The sequence below is a fragment of the Athene noctua genome, chromosome 2 (genome assembly GCF_965140245.1).
Source record: "Athene noctua chromosome 2, bAthNoc1.hap1.1, whole genome shotgun sequence".
In the NCBI taxonomy this organism is placed as follows: Eukaryota; Metazoa; Chordata; class Aves; order Strigiformes; family Strigidae; genus Athene; species Athene noctua.
Window position 1 is genome coordinate 70,783,459 of NC_134038.1, and position 20,185 is coordinate 70,803,643.

General features: G+C 41.5%; 1 protein-coding gene across 1 annotated transcript in view; it reads left to right on the plus strand.

The window, feature by feature from the left end:
- Nucleotides 1-653: 653 nt before the first annotated feature.
- LPCAT1 (lysophosphatidylcholine acyltransferase 1) overlaps nucleotides 654-20,185 on the plus strand; it is a 72,266-nt gene continuing 52,734 nt past the window's right edge. Inside the window, exons 1-4 of the mRNA XM_074899397.1 lie at nucleotides 654-918; nucleotides 7,402-7,544; nucleotides 9,071-9,285; nucleotides 19,227-19,339. Coding sequence (XP_074755498.1) covers nucleotides 802-918; nucleotides 7,402-7,544; nucleotides 9,071-9,285; nucleotides 19,227-19,339 — 588 coding nt within the window. The 5' untranslated portion in view covers nucleotides 654-801. The remainder of the gene's footprint in view (nucleotides 919-7,401; nucleotides 7,545-9,070; nucleotides 9,286-19,226; nucleotides 19,340-20,185) is intronic.

A 20,185-nucleotide genomic window follows, 5' to 3' on the forward strand; every position in this document is an offset into this window, starting at 1 on the left:
TTTATTAAACCCCAAACTCGGATACTTCCTTAGCCAACTCTGTCAAGATCTCAGGGGGCGAATTAGCTAGACTTCATTAAAGAACGCCAGGTTTGCTGGGAACAGAAGATTCCCCATAGACCTGACAAAGACCTCGCCACAAGATGCGAGTACAACATCTTGCTTCTTCCAGGTACGGCGGCGATGTTCATTCAACACTATCGACCGCCCGCGCCGTCACTGCTACACCACCTAAGCGCCATCGCCACCCCAGACAGGTCCCCCTCTACCCGTTTTTGTTTCTCCGTTTGTTTTCAGCCGCCCTCAGCCGCCCCACGCCCAGCAGCACCCCCGCTCTGGGGCCCGCGGGAGGCGCCAGGCCGGACCCGGGGCGCACCCCCGCGACGCCCCCCCCGGGCGCTGCCCGTCTCCCCGCGGCGCGCGGGCGGGCGGGGGGCGTCTCGCGGGGCCGCTCTCCCAGCATGCCCCGAGGGGAGCGGTCGGACTTGGGGGCGGGGGGGGAGGTGGGTGTGGACACGCGCGTGCGGCAACACGCGGGGAAGGGCGGGAGGGAGGACGCGCGCGCGGTGCCCCCCCCCGCCCCAACCAACCGACGCGGGAAGCGGCGCCCGGGCGAGCCGCTGTAGCCGGCGCGCAGGGCGCATGCGCGGGCCCACAGGAGGGCGGGGGCCGGCGTCTAGTGGCGAGCGAGCTGGCTGCCGGTACCCGCCCGCCGCCGCCGCCGCTACTCGGGGACTAGCGGTCGCTGCACAGCGTCCGCGCCCCTCTCCCGTGCTGGGCCGCGCGTAGTCCTGCCCCGCCATGAAGTTGAGCAGCCGCGGCCGGGGATGCTGCGTGGCCGGCAGCCGGGAGCGTGGGCCGCCGCCGCGGAGCCCCTTCGTGCACCAGCTGCGCCTCAGCCCCCTGGAGAAAGCCAAGGTAGGGGCGTGCAGGGCCCGGCCCACCCCCCACCGGCGCCTCCTTCCGCGCGTCCCCCGCGGCGCACCGGCTGGCGGGCCGCGTCCTGCGGCGGGCGGGGACACCCCGCCGCCGCCGCTTTGTGAGCCGCCGGGGGCGGCGGGACCGGGGAAAACCGGCGCGTGAGTGTGTGCGCGCAAGCCGGGCTTGGGCGGGCTGCGGCGGGCGGGGGTGTCGCCGTGCCCGGGGCTGGGGGAGGCCGTGAGGCGCGGGGGCTGGCGGGGACAACGGCCGCGGTAGCGCCCGCCGCTCGGAGGGCGTGTTCCCCAACTTCTTCACCGCTGCTTTCTTAAAAAAAAAATACTGTTTGGCTGTATGTGTGTGTTTGCTTATGGGTGTTTTTGTTTTTTTTTAATGGCTTCGTGGCTCATTTTTTTAAGGGGGGGGTAGAGGAACAGTCCTGTGGAGGCAGCTTTCTAGTGCCGAGTTAAGGGATGTAGCCAAGGCATCCCATGCATCTGAAGTTTGGCCCCTGGGTAAATAATCCTTGCGGCGTAATTTACACATTATACAGGTAGTGTGAGATGACAGGTATCGGTACGAAAATGCAAATTTGTCGTTGCATAGCTTTTTGTTTCGTGGGTTGTTTTTTTTGGTGGTGTTTTTTTTTTCCTCTGTGCATCTGCCTTGCTCACCTCACACGGTGAGGATATTCAGAGTGCATGGCCCTTGGCTTAGGCTTTCGGTAAAATCTGGGTCACTTGCTGGATGAAGAATTACCGTCAAAGGCTCACTTAATAAAGGCTTGGCTGTTTCTATTACTTTCTTTACTGTAATACTTCAGTTCCTTAAAGCTATTGTTTTGGGTGCCTGACAGCCTACTGTACCTATCAACATGGAAATTAAGATCTGTTAATATTGAACCTTTCGGATCAAGGTGCTTTAGGTCCAGCTTTAAATTAATTTACATTCTGAGTGAAGTCCATTGTTGCATTGCCCTGTTGCTGTCCAGATATTAACACAAGACATGTATGGCCTAACTTACAAAGCATCGGAATGTGCCTCATGTTAAGTATCTGGCAGCCAAGGAATTCATAGCAGACTCCAGTGGAAAAGGTTTTTACTTTTTTTTTAATCCAAGTTTTCCAGTATGTATTCAGTTGTTACTGATAAATTGTTTGAATGGGAGGAGGGAGAAAAGATTTGTCATTTGCCTCATTTAGTTTATACCTAGAGCTTCCTCAATAAATCACATAGTTGTAATGATTTATTTTCCATGTAACCTTACTTTACTCCTTAAGTTATGTTTTCTGTGCAATTAATGAGGTAGAAGTCTTTCAGGGAGCAGAAAGAAGCAAAGATAGCACGTGCTTGTATGGGCTAGGACTGTATCTAATTATACCAATGTTTTATTTTGCAGGTTAATGTATCTTTTTAATGTCTCTTTCTACTTGATTATTTATAAGGAATTTTAAAGAAACTGTTGGGAGGGCAGAGTACCAGTCTCATGGTTTTTGCGGTATCGAGTCGCATTGGAGCTACTAGCATTGCTGATCTCTTGTTAGTCTTAACAGACCTTCAGGCACTTCACCAGCAAGGTTGACTGGTCATGGAACATACCTGCTTTCTCAGTGGGCTGCCCTGTACATCTGTATGAGACATGAGCTTTACCACTGGGTTTCAAGGATTTCTTATCTTCAGTGACAACAGTGTTTAAAGCTCACTAGTTTTACAGTGTGCAGTCCAAAGGAGTAGCCTCACTTAAGAACGTGGCTCGGTCTTGCTTTTTAAGCGAGCAGTCTTTTATTGGTGTACAGTGGCACAGAGTTCTTCCACCCAGCCTTTCTTGCGGTCTTATTTTGCAGTTTTATGTGAGGAAAAAGCGCACAAGCTGACACACAGAGCTGGGATAGATTTTCTTCTTTGCCTTAATCATGCTCTCCTAGCCTTTTTGCTGATTAAAAGTTGTGCTCGAGATAGAGGCTGTTAAAGAGCAGGTGTGGAACTGTTCCACTTAAGAGAAATGTCGCTTTCCTAGAAAGAGAGACCTCTTGAATGGGGAGGCTGCCTTACGGTGAATTCCAGCAGCGTGCCTTCTCTTCCATACAGTTCTGGCCTGTTACTGAGGGTTGTGTCTGAAGTATTACAGCTGAAGTCACTTCCTGTTCAGCTGTAGGCACACAGGTTCTTGTCTCTGCCCTGGGAATCTGACGGGGTGAGTTCTGGGATTGCAAAGCCTATTGAGGAAGATTAGGAACGTGTGGAGACTAGAGACACGTGAAGAAGTTGGTGAGCACAGGGGACTGGGAGACGACACTTCTTTGTCTGATGGTCTGCTAGATAGCCCCATTATCTTCCCCACCACCTCATCCCTACCTCATCCTGTACTCTGCAAGAGGTTAGATGAGTTTTTTTGCTCATTAATACAAGTAAAAGTAAATGCATTTTAGAACCTTTCAGGCTGAGACTGGGAGTGAAAAAAAGGTAGAAGTTAAGACAACAGAACAACCACAAAGAGGAAGAGCAACAGCAAAAAGAAATCCATTTGAGTGCAAAGAATTGTTCACATCATCTTTTATTTGCTTTATAAAAACTGGGAGGTAACAGGAGTGTAAAAGCAGTAAGGCTATTTGAGAACAGTCCCATGCTTCCTGTAGCTATTTTACTCTGATCTGAGGGTGACAGTGGTGGTCATTCTTGAAGCTACCTGTTTTATTTCAGTACTATAAAAAGGTCCTTTCTGGAAGAAAGACAGACATGATTTCATTAACCATGAATTTTGTTATTCTAACATCTTCTGGGCACCTATCACATAAGGCTCTTTATTCTAGTTACCTCTGCAGAACAGGCAGAAGCATTGCTGGAGCTCTCACAAAGTGTTTGCAGCTTTGTTTCCCTGACACTTAAAAACACGAAATGATGCCATTTTCCTTTCTTCTAGTGTTTCTGGCCCTTTTATTGCACCAGTGCTGGTGTTCCTTTGCAGCCTTGGTGAGCTGATTTGGCTCATTAAACCAGCATATTATTGTGTTTTTCTGTATTCTGATTGTTTTCTTTTGCTGGGATTGCTTTTCTTCACTCTTAATGAGCTGTATTGGCTCATTGCAAGCTCAGATAAGTGCTAGAGCTGACTCAACGGGGAAGACTGAGGGGAGAGTGAACAGGACCCACCCTCTTCAGCAGCAACGATCTGTTAGATTGGCTTAGTTGCACATGAAAATTTCTACTCCTATATTTATCTCCATGATTGTGTCAATCGGGGAACTCTCAGAGTGGGAAAGTAGGTAGTAAGAGAATTGCTGGGGGATGAATTCCTAGCTCCTTCAGTGCCACCTCTGGTGAATTGATGCTATAGGGATGATAATAGTGAAGTAGTGTGGGGCAAGATGTAGTGTCTCTGATATGTTTAAAAGAAAAATCAAAACTTCCACCATGTTAAATGTGTCGTTCGTTAGTCCTGTTTTCTTTGTTCAATTTGTGACCATTAGTAATGTCATGGAAATTTTCTGGTTTTTAATGATGTTTCTCACTGTATTACTAATTTCAAAGATGCCTTTTTTCAGCTTCTCTGTGCATGAGAGCTATGATAGTGACTTTCAAGACAGGAAATGGAAACATATAGAAAGAGAAACAAGGGTACTCTGTGATTCTTTTGTTCAGTGCTGATGTTTTGGAGAACTTAAAAAGGGCTTAAGTTCATATTTTATACCTTAATTGTAAGTTCATACTCAAATCTGAATGCAGAGTCTCTAAACGAGGAGAACATATGATACCTATTTAGTTCAAGTGACTTGCCTTACATCAGATTGAAGCCCTTGTGATGGAAGAGTGGTATATAGTTTCCCAGGGCAGTCTTCTGTTACAAGCTGTAAGACCATCCTCTCCCTTCCTTCTGTCCACTGGTTTTCCACAGCATGTACTACAACTTCTGAAAAACTAAATAGGATCCTGTAGACCAGCAAATGTTAAATGGGTTGTAGACAAATCCTTCTTGAGAAAATGTCACACGCTAAACCTCCCAAGGTACAACTCCAAATGGACCTTTAGCATTTTTTAAATGTATCTCAAAACACAGGTGTTTTCATATGAAGACTTATTACCAGATAGAGTTTGTAATTTTAGGCTTTATAGGCTAGAAGCTTTCTTACCCAGGAAGGTATCTGAATGTAGACATAGACTGAACTACTTTTCAAATGTTAGTAGTGTCTTTGTTGATTCTTAACCTTCTTCAGGGGCCAGACATACTACTCCCCTCCTACCAAATTTCTTGTGTGGACAGGTACTGCACTACCACGTGCTAGAAAAGAGGCTGGTGTCACGGCCAGACCCTGTACACCTGTGTACATAGAACTGCTTCTTGCTGGCCATTTCCACCACTACTGCCTCTGGACACAGAAGACCAAGAGGCCTTTTCTGTGCATTTATGGATCTTTTACGAGCTTATGGATGCAACTACTTCTTCCATTCTGCAATGTTGCTCTGATGTGATCTTGATAAAAAGGGATTGCTACGGAGATGCAAAGGACTGAGTAGCTCACCACCACTCACTTGCCATTCAGCTTTGCTCTGGTATAGGAGGAGACTTTGAGGAGTGGGAGGGAGCGGGTGTGAATCCCAGAGGACTGTGTCCTCACCTGCATTTTGTTTCCCTTCTTTCTTGACAGCTGGTGCTTCCTTGTCATTTTATGAGCTTAGAAGGCAGCTGTTCTCTCTTCTCCACTTTGCAGATGAATGCTCCCCTGTTTGCTGCCAGGCATGGTGGTCTTGTCTATGAATGCAGAGTTGCCTGAATTGGTATGACTTCAGTGCTCATCTGACCATTGCAGTTTGGGAAGTTGTACTGCATCCTCTGAGAAACTAGCCTATCTGAGAAAAAAAAATCCTTTTTCTTTCAATTCTGCAAACTGAAGCAGTCCACCCAGGGACTGGAATCCAGTTTTGAGGAGTGAGAGCATCGTTGTTACAAGCTGAAGTTGCCAGTCTGAACCATCACTGTAAAATCTGACATTGCAGTGGGCTGGTAGCTTAGGGTTTGGAACTACTAGCTTAGGCTTTTCTCCTGCTGTGTGTTCCTTGCCTACCATGGATCTACAAATCTGTGCAGCTACAGGGTGAGTTGGTTATTGAGCTGTTTTGGGAAGTGAGAGGAAGCAGGAACTGATCAATGGAAAACTGACCTGTATGAGGTCTAGATCTACATCAGGGAAGAGAAGAATAATATGAATAATGCTTTCCACAGCAGCCTGGAGATGCATCAGATTAAGCACAGCATGAGACAGCACCTTATGCCTCATTACTCATCCTTGCCCAGCCATTGTGATGCTGAAAAGTGCTTTTTTACCTCATCTGGTGCACTTATGAATATGTAGCATATTTCCTTTCGAATTCTCTTTCTTTACATGGCCCTTCTATTTCATAGTGTCTTCTTGATCTGTTAGACTCCACTGCACAGCTTTGAGGAGCTTTGGTGCTACCCCAGTCAGCTTCAAACAGTTTTCAGTTTCCCTCTCCCTCAGCCAGTCATCTGAAGCTGTACCCTCCTCCACTTTAAGAGCTTTTTTTTCTTTCTTCCTGTCCTTTGAGTGAGGAAGATGGGACTCTTGGCTCCTGGAACTGTTTCCTGTAGCAAGCAGATCATTGCACAGATAGTTCTTAAGTTGTGTTTTCTGGAGGACTATTGGGAGCAGCTCCAAATAGCTCAGGAAAGGCCCTCCCTACATTTGGGAGAATTCTTCAAAAGACTGTGGGAGTAGTTCCAAAATGACATGTTTTTCAGCAAGTTGAAGGCAGAGGGCTGACCCGCTGGGAGTGGGCTCGCCAAGAACTGGAGCGCTGCGAGGAGCTGCAGAAGCAACTAGGTTCACTGTGGCTTCCCTGGGGAGGATAACTTCTTGAAAACCTCTGCTTGCCAAGAGGTTGTGCTTGTTAGCACAGACCTGGAACTTAAATTCATACGCATGTCAGGATGTTTGTCCAGAGGTCTCTGCACAATGTTCCCCACAGCTTCTGGTTCCAAGAACATGAAACAGAGGAACTGGTGCCTGCCCAGCCCTGGAAGAGCTTTCCAGATTGGGTCCTGTATTGCCATATGAATATACCCTGCTGAAGTACACATCAGTGACTGGGAGCTGCTGAGATGGACTGACTTCTCTGTAGCATAGTAAGATTTACAACGCGCCCATGCTAAATATTTACTTAATGTGAGGCTGCAGAAAGGGAAAAGAACGTGGGGAGGTGTTCACTGACAAGCCTATGTGTGAAGAAGTGTGGAAAGCCAGGTCTGCATTAGCTTTAAAGAGTGTGCAGTGTTTCAACTGTCATCAACACTGGTGAATACAGTATTGTAACTCATACACCACAATTATTTGCTTGGAATTGAAGTGTGTTCTGATGCTTTTAACATTAGATATTTTAAAGTTAAGACTTCAGATCAGTTTCTAGGAATTACTGACTTTTTCAGTCCAAGACTATGTTAGAATAATGCATTTGTTTTGGATTTTGCAGATTGCCTTCATGACCTTGACTCTGTTTCCTATCCGACTCTTTTTTGCTGCTTTTATGATGTTGCTGGCCTGGCCTTTTGCATTCATTGCTTCAATGGGATCTGACGAGCAAGAGCTTGAAAAGCCCCTCTCCTGGTGGCGAAAGTGAGTCACTGATTTGGTGAAATATTGAGAGAATCATTATTTAGTTCAGCAGGTTGAAATAGAGAAGATTGGAAATACCTGATACCTGTCCCACAGACCTGCTTTTCTCTTCAAAAGAAAAATATAAATTAATATTTAAACACTTTTTCCTCAGGTGGGAAACTAAAAATAACCCAACTGTTTGATTTACCAGGTGACCCAAGAATTACAGGGAGAAAAATTTATCGTCTTTGGTCTCTTACCTTTATTGAGGATGTAGTGTGAAGCTTCATTGTGACATCCTTCAATTTCAATTATTCCTGTAATGTCAACTTCTTGTTATGAAGATTGACACTATGGAATGTGCCCAGATTTCATATTCTCATTCTCAATTGTTGTTTTCAACTGCTTCACCCTGTGATGAATTGACAAAACTTCTGTTGATTCTCTGAGGACTTGCCCCATGCTTTGGTGCTTATTAATAAGTCTGTGCCTGCATTGATATTGGAATGCTAATTAAGGTAGAATGTAAGACACTGTTCACCCACCCATGAAAACTGCTGTTTGAGGAGCATGAAAGGAAGAGTGTATCACCTCTTCTGTAGAGAACTTTAAAATTTGGAGCTGACACTAGCATGAGGGAAGCTGACTGTATTTGCATCACAGGAGGGAAGGAGATTGAGAACCACAGAGGCATACGACTTTATGTTTAATTTGGAATTATATCAGTATAGTAACTAAAGGGATAATGCACTGCCTTCAATCTTGCATACAGTTATTTGGAAGCTTTTTAGATTGTCCATCCCCCATTTCATCCAGTTTTCAGTGTCACCCTGCTCTCCAGCCTCCAATCCCTGTGAGTATAACAAATAGTGGTGTTTGGTTTTTGCACCCTGTTGGTTCAAAGTAAATGTTTCTCTTTTTAAACTGTCTAACAGTCATGAAAAGACAAGCAGGGAAAACCCACCCCCCAAAAAAAACCAACCAAAAAAACCAAACGATTGAGAAGGAGGTGGGGAAAAAGGAAAGAAAGTAAAATATTTCCAGAGCTCCCAGATATGTTCTGTAGGCATCCCTGTGTTTGAGTATACCTGCCCTACATTTCTCCACTGCTTTGTTTGTGTAAACTCAAAACGCGGAGTCAAGAGTTGTTGCATTTTAGCAGTATCCTAATAGCATTTTTCAGGACTCAGTTTTTTAGAGTGGTTTTGGTGTTAGTAGAAAGCATTGTTAGACATTGTATAGAAAAAACTCAACAGTCATAGTCTGAATCAAAATTAATTTAATTATAAATTAAATGCCAAACTTTCTGTGATTAAAAAGCAATAATTTTCAGGCATGAAATTAAATTGAAGAGCATCTTGTTTGAAAGTGGTCTTAAATCTGCTCAGAAAGAGAAAACAGTCTATGCAGTGTTCCTGCTATGTTTAAGCAGCATATCCTATCTGTACTTTTGTCATGCTTCAAAAGTTTTTATGTAACATTTTTCTTCTTGTTATTTTAAGGTATTCCTGTAGCAGCATAACGGTTTTCTCAACTCTTTACAGGATAGTGGATATTTTGCTGAAAGCAATCATGAGAATGATGTGGCTTGCTGGTGGATTCCACTGGATAAGTGTAAAAGGCAGACGGGCATTGCCAGCGGAAGCAGCAATATTAACTGTGGCTCCCCATTCTTCATACTTTGACGCCATTCCAGTGACTATGACCTTTGCCTCCATTGTGATGAAAGCAGAAAGCAAAGATATTCCTGTTTGGGGAAGTAAGTTGACAGATATGTAATTTTTCAAGAACAATTAAAAATGATTCCTTAGGAAGTTCACTAGTTGTGTATGAGAAGGCCTGAAACACAAAGAAAATTATGCTATAATATATGGTGAGATTTTTTTTTTTTTACTGGACTACTTTGAATGTCAATAGAAAAAACTGTGTGGATGTTGGTTTTTTTCCCCTTTCTCTCAAGTCGAATCATTGTACGGAGTAAAAACAATCCTACAGAACTCGTGGTTAAATTTACAGTGAAATAGCAACATTTTAAGACCTGAAAAATAGAAAAGTTAGGATGGGCCTACAGAAGCGAAGGGGTGAGGCTATAGAGGAATTCCACCAAATCTTCTTTCTTGGTGCAAGTTGGGGTGCCATCCCAGAAATATGTTTTAGGAATGTTGTCTGCTCTGAATGGTGCCCTGCCTTGAGGGAGTGCTGCTAATCCTTTATGCGTCAGTAAGTTTGTTTCAGGCAGGGTGTGAGAGATGAGCAAGAGCAGATTGTTGTTCAGTCAGATTAAGAAATGCAGATGCCCAAGTCAGTAGTGTTTGAATATTGTCTTTGGAGTTATCAGTGTATCTTCTCACAAAAGCTTGAGAGACTTGTGATTTTTGGTGCAGTTGTGACAAATATTTTTAAGCTTTTAGGCTTGTAGACTTCAAAGTGCATGTGTAGAAGCAATTTGAAGAAACCCACTGTGTTGTGTCTAGAGACCAGCAAAGTTCAAAGACTCTTTCTGTGTCTCATTGTGTAGATTTTTAAGGGTAGTGTAAAAAGGAGAAAAGATTTTACTTTGTCCTTGAGTAGGGACTCTGATTAAAGTCTAAACAAAAGCTTTGAGTTCCTTCACAACTAGGTAGAATCAGGCTGTTGGTGTTGACATCCTCCTAAAATTTCATTAGCAATGTGGTTTTAAGGACATGTTCAAAACCAGAAACTGAGCCATGGCCACGAATGGTGAGTGGTTACATCTGGAAGCTCTGTGTAGGGGGGAAACCCTTGGTATAAAGGTCTCGGGTAAAGCTTAGACCAGAGCTGTAGCTGTATCTCAATTTCATTGAATATCTGACTCGTAGAGTTGAGTAGATGTTTGTGGCAGTAAAAAATCAGTGTAAAAATTAATAGATGCTTTGAACAAAAAGGGTGAAGGCATGCATTTTTAAAAACAAATGTATACAAACAAGCATAATGTGAAAACAAAAAGAAATTGAACTCCATTGTCTAATACTGAAAGAAGATACTGCTGTGAGACAGTATACTGACACTCCTGTATAGTATAGGTGTATCCAGGCCAGCTTGGGCTTTAGGAGCAGTTCAGCCATAGAAGCAGGGGCAGATTTATCGTCTTTCTCAGCTGACTCAGTTAACTGTTTGATAATTGCTAGGTCAGCAAAATAAAGTAATCCATGTGGTGCTCTCCTTTACTTGCAGCTGGATTATTTGGAGGACCCAAACTAGATGAGGTAACTTCAGGCCATGGTGTATTACTGGAATGTGATGAAACAGCAGAATGGCATTTGACAGAACGCTATAATAGCTGCTTAACTATCCCGTGTAATAAATTCAGTGGGGACTGGTGGGAAAGCCTGAGGAGAGCCTGTAGGGGTTTAGAGGTTGTAGTTACCTTGAATGTGGCACAGATAAAGCATATCATATAGTTCAAACTATTTCCTATATACCTAATTTAATTTTAAGCTAACTTTTAAAGGAGTCAATTGAAATTCTAGACTTACTATAATAAATTTTAAAAATTATTCACTTGATTTTGTTCATGTGTGTGAGCAAAACCAGTTACAGGAAAAACAGAAAAACTGCATACTGTGATTTGATGGAATATTACTGGAATGTACAGTGCAGTCAAGTAAATGAGTACTTTGTCCTGTATAGCTGCATTTGCTATATGTCATGCAGCCACAAAAATTGTGTAGTTCTTTATGAAGCATTCAGAAAAATGCCACAGAATTGAGACATGGCAAGGGTCGTAAGTGGGATTCAGAGTTCAAAAACCTTTTTTGTTTTTAGAGGAACACTTTTATATGAGCACATTAATTACAGCAGTTTATCAAATAGACCTTAACAGAGAGGTGAGTAATCACTGTAGTAATTAGTTTGGCTTAAAATTTAGTAAAAACTTTCCAGTGGAGTGAAGTTGTGATTTTTTTAAAGTGGGTTTTTTTTCCTGCTTGAAAGAGGTTTTCTGTGAAGCAGATGGTACTGACTATCCTCTTCTCCTTTGATCTAGTGTTTTAATTCCAATGTATTTACACTTCTCTATACACACAAAAATGTATTTCATGTTATTGGATCACTCTTATGCTATCTGTGAGAAGGTGTTCATGTTTTTCTTGGATTGCTTGGTGAATTGTCAACACTCCAGACATGCATCTTGAATTTATCCCAGAGAGATTAGAATTGGTTTTTTATGTTTTTCAGTTTTTTAAATCTTACAAACTTGTACCATGTCCAGTGAAGTTCTGGAGCCAGCCATTGATAATCCTAACCTTGCTATCTCTTAATTGAGTCTTGTTAATGGTCATTCAGAATCTTCTGGGAAGTTTTGAATAAACTTCATTTAACTCTGAACAGACTTCAGCATGTAAAAAGTTAAGCAGCAGAGGAGATTTGAAGATAGTTTTCAAGGATGAGGACTTTGGATGAAGAGTAGATCTTCACTGAGAATATCCAAATATGATATAAGTAAGTTTGGCTTTTTGATGTAATGACAGTGTTTGTCAGGACATTGTACATTGCGTACTGGAGGGATTGGGTGCTTTTCAGGCATAAAAAGATCTGATGCAACTGGTTACCAAGATTGGTTCGCAAAGTATTTTAATAGGTTTCTGGAGAAGTTGCCTGTATTGCTGTACCCTTAGTTTGCCAGTCATGGAATATCAAAATTTTGATCCACTTTTAAGTCCAGATGATTAAAAGCCTGCTGATATGGAATTGGAAGTATTCCACAAGTGTGTTTGTGTATGAGTGTTTCAGTGCTGTCTTGAAGGCAGTTCTCCTGGACCACAAAGTCCAATTTCAGAAGCAGACTTAAGTCTTGTGACTTTTTCAGACAACTTCCTTTTTTTGGGAAAACAAAGAAAAAAAAAAAAAAAGCTCTTTTGGTCTGATTGAAGAGTTGTGACTTCTTCAGTTAGTGGTCAGTAGTGAAGAAAATTACCTACTTGACACACACACACACTAGGTTAACAAGTTCTGGGGAGGAACTGCTTGCCCAAATATAAATGAGATGTCAGTGGTCATCAAAAAAATCAGTATCAGATAAGTAGAGAATGCCAGAATAGATGGAGCACACCACCACGATGCTGAAGAAGGACATGTATTTCTGCACAGTGGCTTTCCAGTGTTTTGGTAGGTTGGAGATGTGAAGTTTGACGGACTACTTTAGTGTAAAATGTGCAGCCCAGGGAAGATGACATCTACAAATCTGTTGCACCTTATATTGACCGAAGAAGTTAGATCAGTTCATTTATCAGCACAGGTCCTTAAACTTTCCTGTTTTTTCTGCTTGTCTCCACCTCAAGTCAGGACAAGCTCTTTGCATAAATTCTGGATAGTTACACTTCACTGACTTATTTTTGGCTGGTAAAGCAGCCTGGATAAAAAGTTATTTTTCATTGCTGAAGTGGTCAGTGCTACTGCAGAAATACTTCAGTAAGAAGGAAAAGGGATTTGACGGTAAATATGATTTGGTGGGGATTTTGTTGGTTAACTTGCGTGGTTCAAACATCTCCTGTGGTCTGAACTTTTAAAAACTAAATTTAAGGTGATGATCTAATTTAAACTTAAAGCAAATTCTCAGTATCTGTAACCCCAACCTCTGAAAAAGAGGAAGTTGGTACCTGTGAAATGAATGGATGATATGTTAAGTTTATAAAGGGGAAAGAGGTCATTTGTACTTGGCAGCATACAGAAGAACTATAGAGGAAGGCAGAATATACTGTGCTGTAGAAATTCTGTGGTGGACATTTTTTTCCACATCTAGTAAACTTTCTTGAGCATCATGACTAAAAGGAAAGAAATAAGTAATTCAGTGGGAAACATTTATGCTCTGGTAGATGGGTATGTTTTCATATAGGAACTCAAAAGGTGACAAATTATTTACTCACCAGCTCTGTTACGCGACTCAGTCCTCCACCCCATTTGCTTCCCCTCCCTGCCCCATACCTTCCTTAGCACACAAGGATTAAAACTGTGGTAGACTCATAGCTCTTCAGTGAGGACCTCACATTTAGATACTTCTGTGATTCATCGAAACAGTCCTTAAACCCCTTTTGGAAAAACCTGCTGTAAGGTGAAGGCATTACAGATTTCTTCTCTTTATATGCTGTAAATCCTCAACTTAAACACTGTTAAGGTCATCAGCTTGAATGCCAGCATCCTATGCTATGTTGTTGTTGTTGTAGTCTTCCTTCTGTACACAAATGAACTCCCAAATTCTGAGGGGTATCTCGAAGTAATTGCGAAGCTTATCCATTTTATCTTTTTCTTTAAAAACTTTTGTTTCAAAATTCAGAGTTTCCTTCAGGCTGTGGACACCCAGATGATCCTGCAATATTTCAGTCCTCACAGGAGCTCTCTTGGAGAGACTTGAAATAGTTGCACTGTCACTTATGTATTATAGGTATGCCTATATTTGGGTTGGAATCCTGGATGCACTCGTTGGGTTATTTTTAGTTCACCATAAACTTAGTAATAATTACTTCTCATTTAAATTGTTGCTGGAATGCCTAAACCACCATTGCTTTTTAAAATGATCCTAGTTAATATAATTTATGAAAACTGTAAGCTACGGTATATAGGAAACCTGAAAACCAACACAACTGCCTTCAGAAATTACTTTTTAGACTGGCAACAGAAATCTAAAACATACAGCCATGCCCTCATACAGGTATTGCAGGTGTGAGAGCAAACAGCAATCTTTGTGATATGAAAAGCGTCTTTGTCCGTCAAGAAGTCCTTAAAGGAAATAGATGACATTTTGAAAGACCAGCCCAAATACCATGGAATTTACTTCTGTTAAAGCTGAAGAAAATCTCTTTATTATTTACCTCTTGCTACTGACCTCTCCTTGTCCTACAGACTGCATGTTTCCTGCCTTTCTCTTTGGAAATTGTGAGAACTTTCTCATTAACACTGCCCATATATCAGGAATACTTTGTATCTGTTCTGTCAGGTGCTCTATCTGCTAACCATTTAGTCAAATGCAGAGTTGTTCTCAACACCTATTTAGCTTTAGTGGTTGGTTCAGGCTTGGGTCAAAAAAGTGTATGTTTGTGTATAATTGCTCTAAATAAGATACCACCACTAACTTTACAAATCTCTAGAAGAGTACCATGACTACAATAACACTATTTCTCTAAGTACAATAAAACTCCAAGTGGAAAGATCCTAATTTTGGTTGACTTTAGTTTTGTTCGTTGATACAACTTTGTTTATTTGTTGTATGTGGGCTTGAGTTTTCCATTTTTAAGGTCTCTGTGTCCATATACACAGGAAACTATTTTATTCTAGAACCTTAATGTTTTTTTTTTCCCAAAGACTTCAGAGCCCCTTGCAGATTTCTTCTTTTCTCTTCAGAAAGGAGCAGTTTTCATATTAGATATTACTTCATTAGAAAAGGTGTGAGTTCAGAACTTTGTGAGCGTGTTCATTTGAGTAAGGCAGCTCTTAAAAATTAAGCCCAAGATAGCACTTTTCAACCTTTAACCTTCATGGGTTTTGTAAGCTCTAAATACAGAATGCACAAGAGGGCAACTGCAATTAGAAAAAGAATCTGCATTTTTTGCCAAAGTAGGAGAAATTGATGTAAACGATTATCCCACTGCAAGTCAACCTGTATTACACAGCCTACCTCCATGTAAATGCAAATAGTCAGTTGTACTGGCTCTATAGGCTGCCATCTCAGTGTGTCAGAGAAATGTATGTGATGGGATTTTGTGTTGGTTGGAGGAGAGGCCAAGTGAAAGCCTCAGGTTTGGCACTGACTACTTTTGCCACAGATCTGTCACTCTTTTTTCCAGTGGTGAAAATGTAGCTGCCTACTCAAAAATGTGTGTATGGATACATTTTAGAACAGTATTTAGTGCCACATTGCCATTGTGTTGCTTTTTGTGTTCTCTGACACTTTGTAGACCAGTAGTGATGCTGTCAGCATAGCTTTATCTACTGTATGGTTGTAACTGTCAAGCGTCATTTAAATGGTTTGTTAAAATACTTTTTTCTATTGTATGTTAAATAGCACTCCATGTCTTGATTTGAAACAAGGTTTCATCACCCAAATTTGCTTAGAAATAAAGAGGTGTAATACCCTTTTTTTTTTCCCCCTGTTATCCCGAGAAGTTCACTGACACCAATTGTGTGTGTTCAGCTCATCAGAAAGAAAACTTTTTCTGCTTATGCATCAGCTGGTGCTTGAAATGATTGCATGGGAGTGATGGTTCTGAAATCCGTTGGAGCTGCCACCCTGCCATTAATTAAAGCAATACTCTCAATGGTTGGACTAGATGATCTTCAAGGTCTTTTCCAACCTAGATGATTCTGTGAATTTTTACAGGCTGTCTTAAAAAAGGCTGGTTTTGTGCTAGAACAACTTTCCATTGGTTAGTGTAATTGTGGCATTCTGGCTGCCCTGCAAGGTGCAGGTTTTGATGAATTACTGGCAGTACTGTTTGCATTGCAAGCACTTGCTCAAGAAGGTGGAGTACAGCGTGTGTCACCTGTCTCCAGAAAGACTTGTAATGAGCTGGAATTGGGGAGGAGGGTGACTACATTGAGTAGGACTGCCACCACTAAAGAAAAAGCAAGAATAATGACACTGGCAAGGTCAGTTTTGTGAACTGAGGGATTGTCTGCCATTGTACACTAGAATTTATAATTTAAGGGTGGTTTTAATCTTTCAGAATCTTGTCTTTGCTACCTGGTAACAATTGGTCTTGGACAGCTCAACTGATGAGCAGAGAAGGCTAAGTGTATGTTCTATTTATTAAGCATAATCGCACAGTTCTGCTTGTTTCCTTTAGTTGCTCAGTATGCCAGCTGTCTGAAGCATTTTTGTAAATGTTGCTTTTTGCTCCTGCCCTGACTTTGCTCTAGTCCTGCTATTCCTTGCCTCATATACTACCTTACAGTACTGTCTCCAGGCTTCCCTATGTTTTGAGTTGTCTTCTCATCGCAGTCTCATCTTGCCCACCTATTTGGTATGTTTCTTAGCTTCTCTTTACAGAGCTTTGGCCCTGCTCCTGACTATTTATGGTGCAGATTGATTTGGTACAGCCTTTGAATTTTCAGAGTCCTGTCTATTTACTGAACATGAAAATACATGGTGAGAGTAAAGGTCTGTGTAGCCTTGTGCTCTGTTTTCAGAAGTGGTTATGAAAAGATCTTACAAGGAAGGACAAGTACGGAGCTAGCCTTCCCTTGGTATGTACCTTCAGCTTCTTACTGATAACTGAGAATTTCACTCTCACTTAAATTGTTGGACTTGGCCAATAAGGGCTTGGTAGTAGGTGGCTTATAGGATCTTAAGTTGCTGTTAGATGTTAAAACAAGAATTCTGTCAGCTTTTTAGTCTCATCCCTAAGGAAGTAAGTCTTGATACAATCACCCTATTAAGCTAAGATTTGATGTGATGAGTTGAAATAGTGATGGCTTCACACATATTTGAAAGAAATCTGATCGTTTAAAAGATACTAAGTTCTGCAAGCCGCATAAAAATAGCGTCTGAACTGTGAGAAATGAACTTGTCTTGCAGCCTGTTTTGTATCATATAATTCAACAGGCAGGACAAATCCATAAGAAACCAAGCTTTCAGTTGTCTCTGTTCTTTTTCAACATGCTATCAGAGTTCTTCTTTGCACATGAGTGTGTTGCTGTTTGTGGTGGTGTCCATTTGTAAGATGATTTGCATTGTGTTATTTTGGAGCTTGGTAACATTTTAGTAGCTTGCACTTGGGAAGGTTCTAACAGTAAATCTCCCAGGTTAACACTGCTTGCCTGTCCATTTTTCGGACATAGATTACATTAGTGTTTAGAGACTCAAAATTGGTAAATTGTCTACAGTCTTATGTATCTGTCATACTGCCCTGAATAGAATCTATCTGCTTACCTACTTTTGTGTGTTATAAAGAAGATCCTGCTTGTGGCACATCCTCAGCCACCAGCCTCAGAGCTCTGGAATTATTTTGTTCACTCCTTGGCCTGAAATAACCTAAATTCTATCATTTGGGCCTAATGTAAAAGAAACTTCAGGGTGAAGGCTGAGGATGTTTGAAGGTGTTTTGTCGTCTTTTACTTATTTTATTTTTTTTTTACAGAATAGTAATTTGCAGCATTAGGGGAAACTCATGTCTAGCATCACTAAGAACAAAATAAACAGTCATGAAACAAAGTATGGCTTCCTTCGTGTTTTTTATAGCTTGTTCTGGGTTTTTGTTTGTTTTCAGGTTTTTGTGTATTGTTGTTTTGTGGTTTGTTTTGGAGTTTCTGTTTGGTTTTTGAACCTTTCCACAGCAGTAACCCCAGCTGACCCATGATCATCTTTGCTCCCCCAGCAAGCATTGTTCTATGGATATTGTCTAAGAGTAGGAAAAAGTGCAAGAGTAATTTTTCTCTCATATACTGTCTCCTAAACTTCAACAACTTGTGGGATAAAAGCAGTATTTCTGAGGCTGGCTGAATGTTTGGCAACTTGCTGTAAGGTGTGATGGATTAGCTTCATAGAACCATAGCAGGATTTTGGTGAGTTACTGGCTAAATTGCCAGTGGGGTAACAACAGAACCAGCAGCTTTTGCTGGCTACTACAGGACTGTAATTCCTTACACTTTTTTTTTCTTCATACTTTAAGCACTGGCTGATCTGTTAATGCAGCAGGTCTATCTTTGACAAAAGAAGATTGATTATACAACTAGTGTCAGCAAACAGATCTTGCAGTGGTTGGAAAGATGAAAACTGTATTTTGTATTTGAGGCGCGTAGAATAGCTTGTGATTTAGTGACTCTTAAACTTTCAAATAAGATTACAAGATACAAAAGTGGTAAAAAGGTATTTGAAGGCTGCCTAAGTAAAACCATGAAGTAGTATATTTGAACGTGCTTTTCTTGTAATGCTTTTTGACACTGCAAGAGTTGTATATGCTACTTATTTTGTAAGTGGGCCTCGGTGTCATTGTGACAGACATGCATGGAGAGGATATTGTGGACTGATTTCTGATTCTTGCTCAGGCTCATTTTGTATCTGGCTATGTATGTTTCCCACTGAGTCAGGAAGAATATGTCTGAGATATGTTTCGTGTAGTATGAGGAACAATCAAACAGATGACAGCTCAGAAAATAAGCATGCTTTTTCTTTTGATGATGCTGATTTCCCCCGAAAAGATAACATAATCTGTGTATAGAATATCTTTGGTGGTGTGCTTTCAGTGAAGCTGAGCTATCATAGAAGATAAAAGTTCTAAAGACAGTGACAGTTTTGCCCACAGGATGTCCTTTGGAAGCACATGCATAGGGAGATTCCTGATACTTTGCTGGGTTGGGGGTGGCTATAGATTTTGTGATTTTTGTGGTAGGAGGAAATGGCCTATAGTCAGCCACAGCTGGTTTGTTGCAGAAAAGTATGCATAATACGTGAAATCATGTGTTAAATTCTGTGATGTATGTGTAATGGTCTATTAAAAATTGAACAAGTACAAAGGGTGAAAATTGTGAAAATTATTTTCTTCACAGGTATTCATGAAAATATTTCAATGAAACTAATAATTCAGCTGAGTATTGAAGTTTGCAGTGTAATGTAGTAAAGTAATTATGTACTTGTACCAAAAATTTTTGTCCAGAGGTGTACAGGGGGTGCGGGCAGGGGAGGGAATCTTTTCAAACAAAGGGGAAATAAAGGATGGTTTGCTTGTTTTTGTTTTCCTTCCTCTTCAGCTCTAATTAAATACATCCGACCAGTATTTGTATCTCGGTCAGACCAGGATTCTCGCAGGAGAACTGTTGAAGAGATAAAGAGGCGTGCTCAGTCTGATGGTAAATGGCCACAGGTACTGTATGCCACTACTGTGTGACAGATGATATTTGGCATTTCCAGGCTTTGGATATGCAGGTTTTTTTTTTTCCTTCTAAGATGCTTTAGATGGTTTGTGGGGGTGGGATTTCCCCCCTCTCTTTCTAGAAAACACAATGTAAGACTCTTACGTGCACGAGACACTGTTTTTTTTCATTAAAGTGTGTTTCAAGAGAGACTGAATAAGTACATGGGAAGACAACTCTATACTAAATAGATAGACAATAGCAGCTTTAGAAAGTCCTCAGAGAAGAAGATAATCAGGTGCTCAGCAGAGTATCTGGGGGAGTATTATGTCTTCTTGCCCTGCTCAGGATTTTGGCACACAGTCATTGTTGGAGATGTGATACTGGCCAAGACAGCCCAAGCAATTTAGATATTCTAGTAACCAGGGTACACCTCTATTGGTCCACATGATTAAAACATTGCTAAAATAAGTTGCTCAGGGTTTTTTCTGCACCTGAGATGTGACTATTTATAATGTGCCTCGGAAGAGAGTAAGGGAAAGGAAGGGATGACTGTCAAACATCTCCATTTTCTAGAAGCATGTGATTATTTTGAAAATTTGAAGCATTCTTCTTGTGAATTTTTGAGATTAAGATATAGTATGTCTTTCATGGCATTGCTACTACTACAGTAGTTATGTCCACATACTGGACTACAGCAACATTATAAACAATGGGACAGAAAGGTGATACACATCTTTCACATCATGACTTTCATCAATAGGTTTCAAAGCACTTGAAAAAGTAAATATTCTTGCAGATGAAGAAACTGAGTTGCAGAGCTGAAGTGATTTTCAGAGTATCCAGCAAGCTAGTAC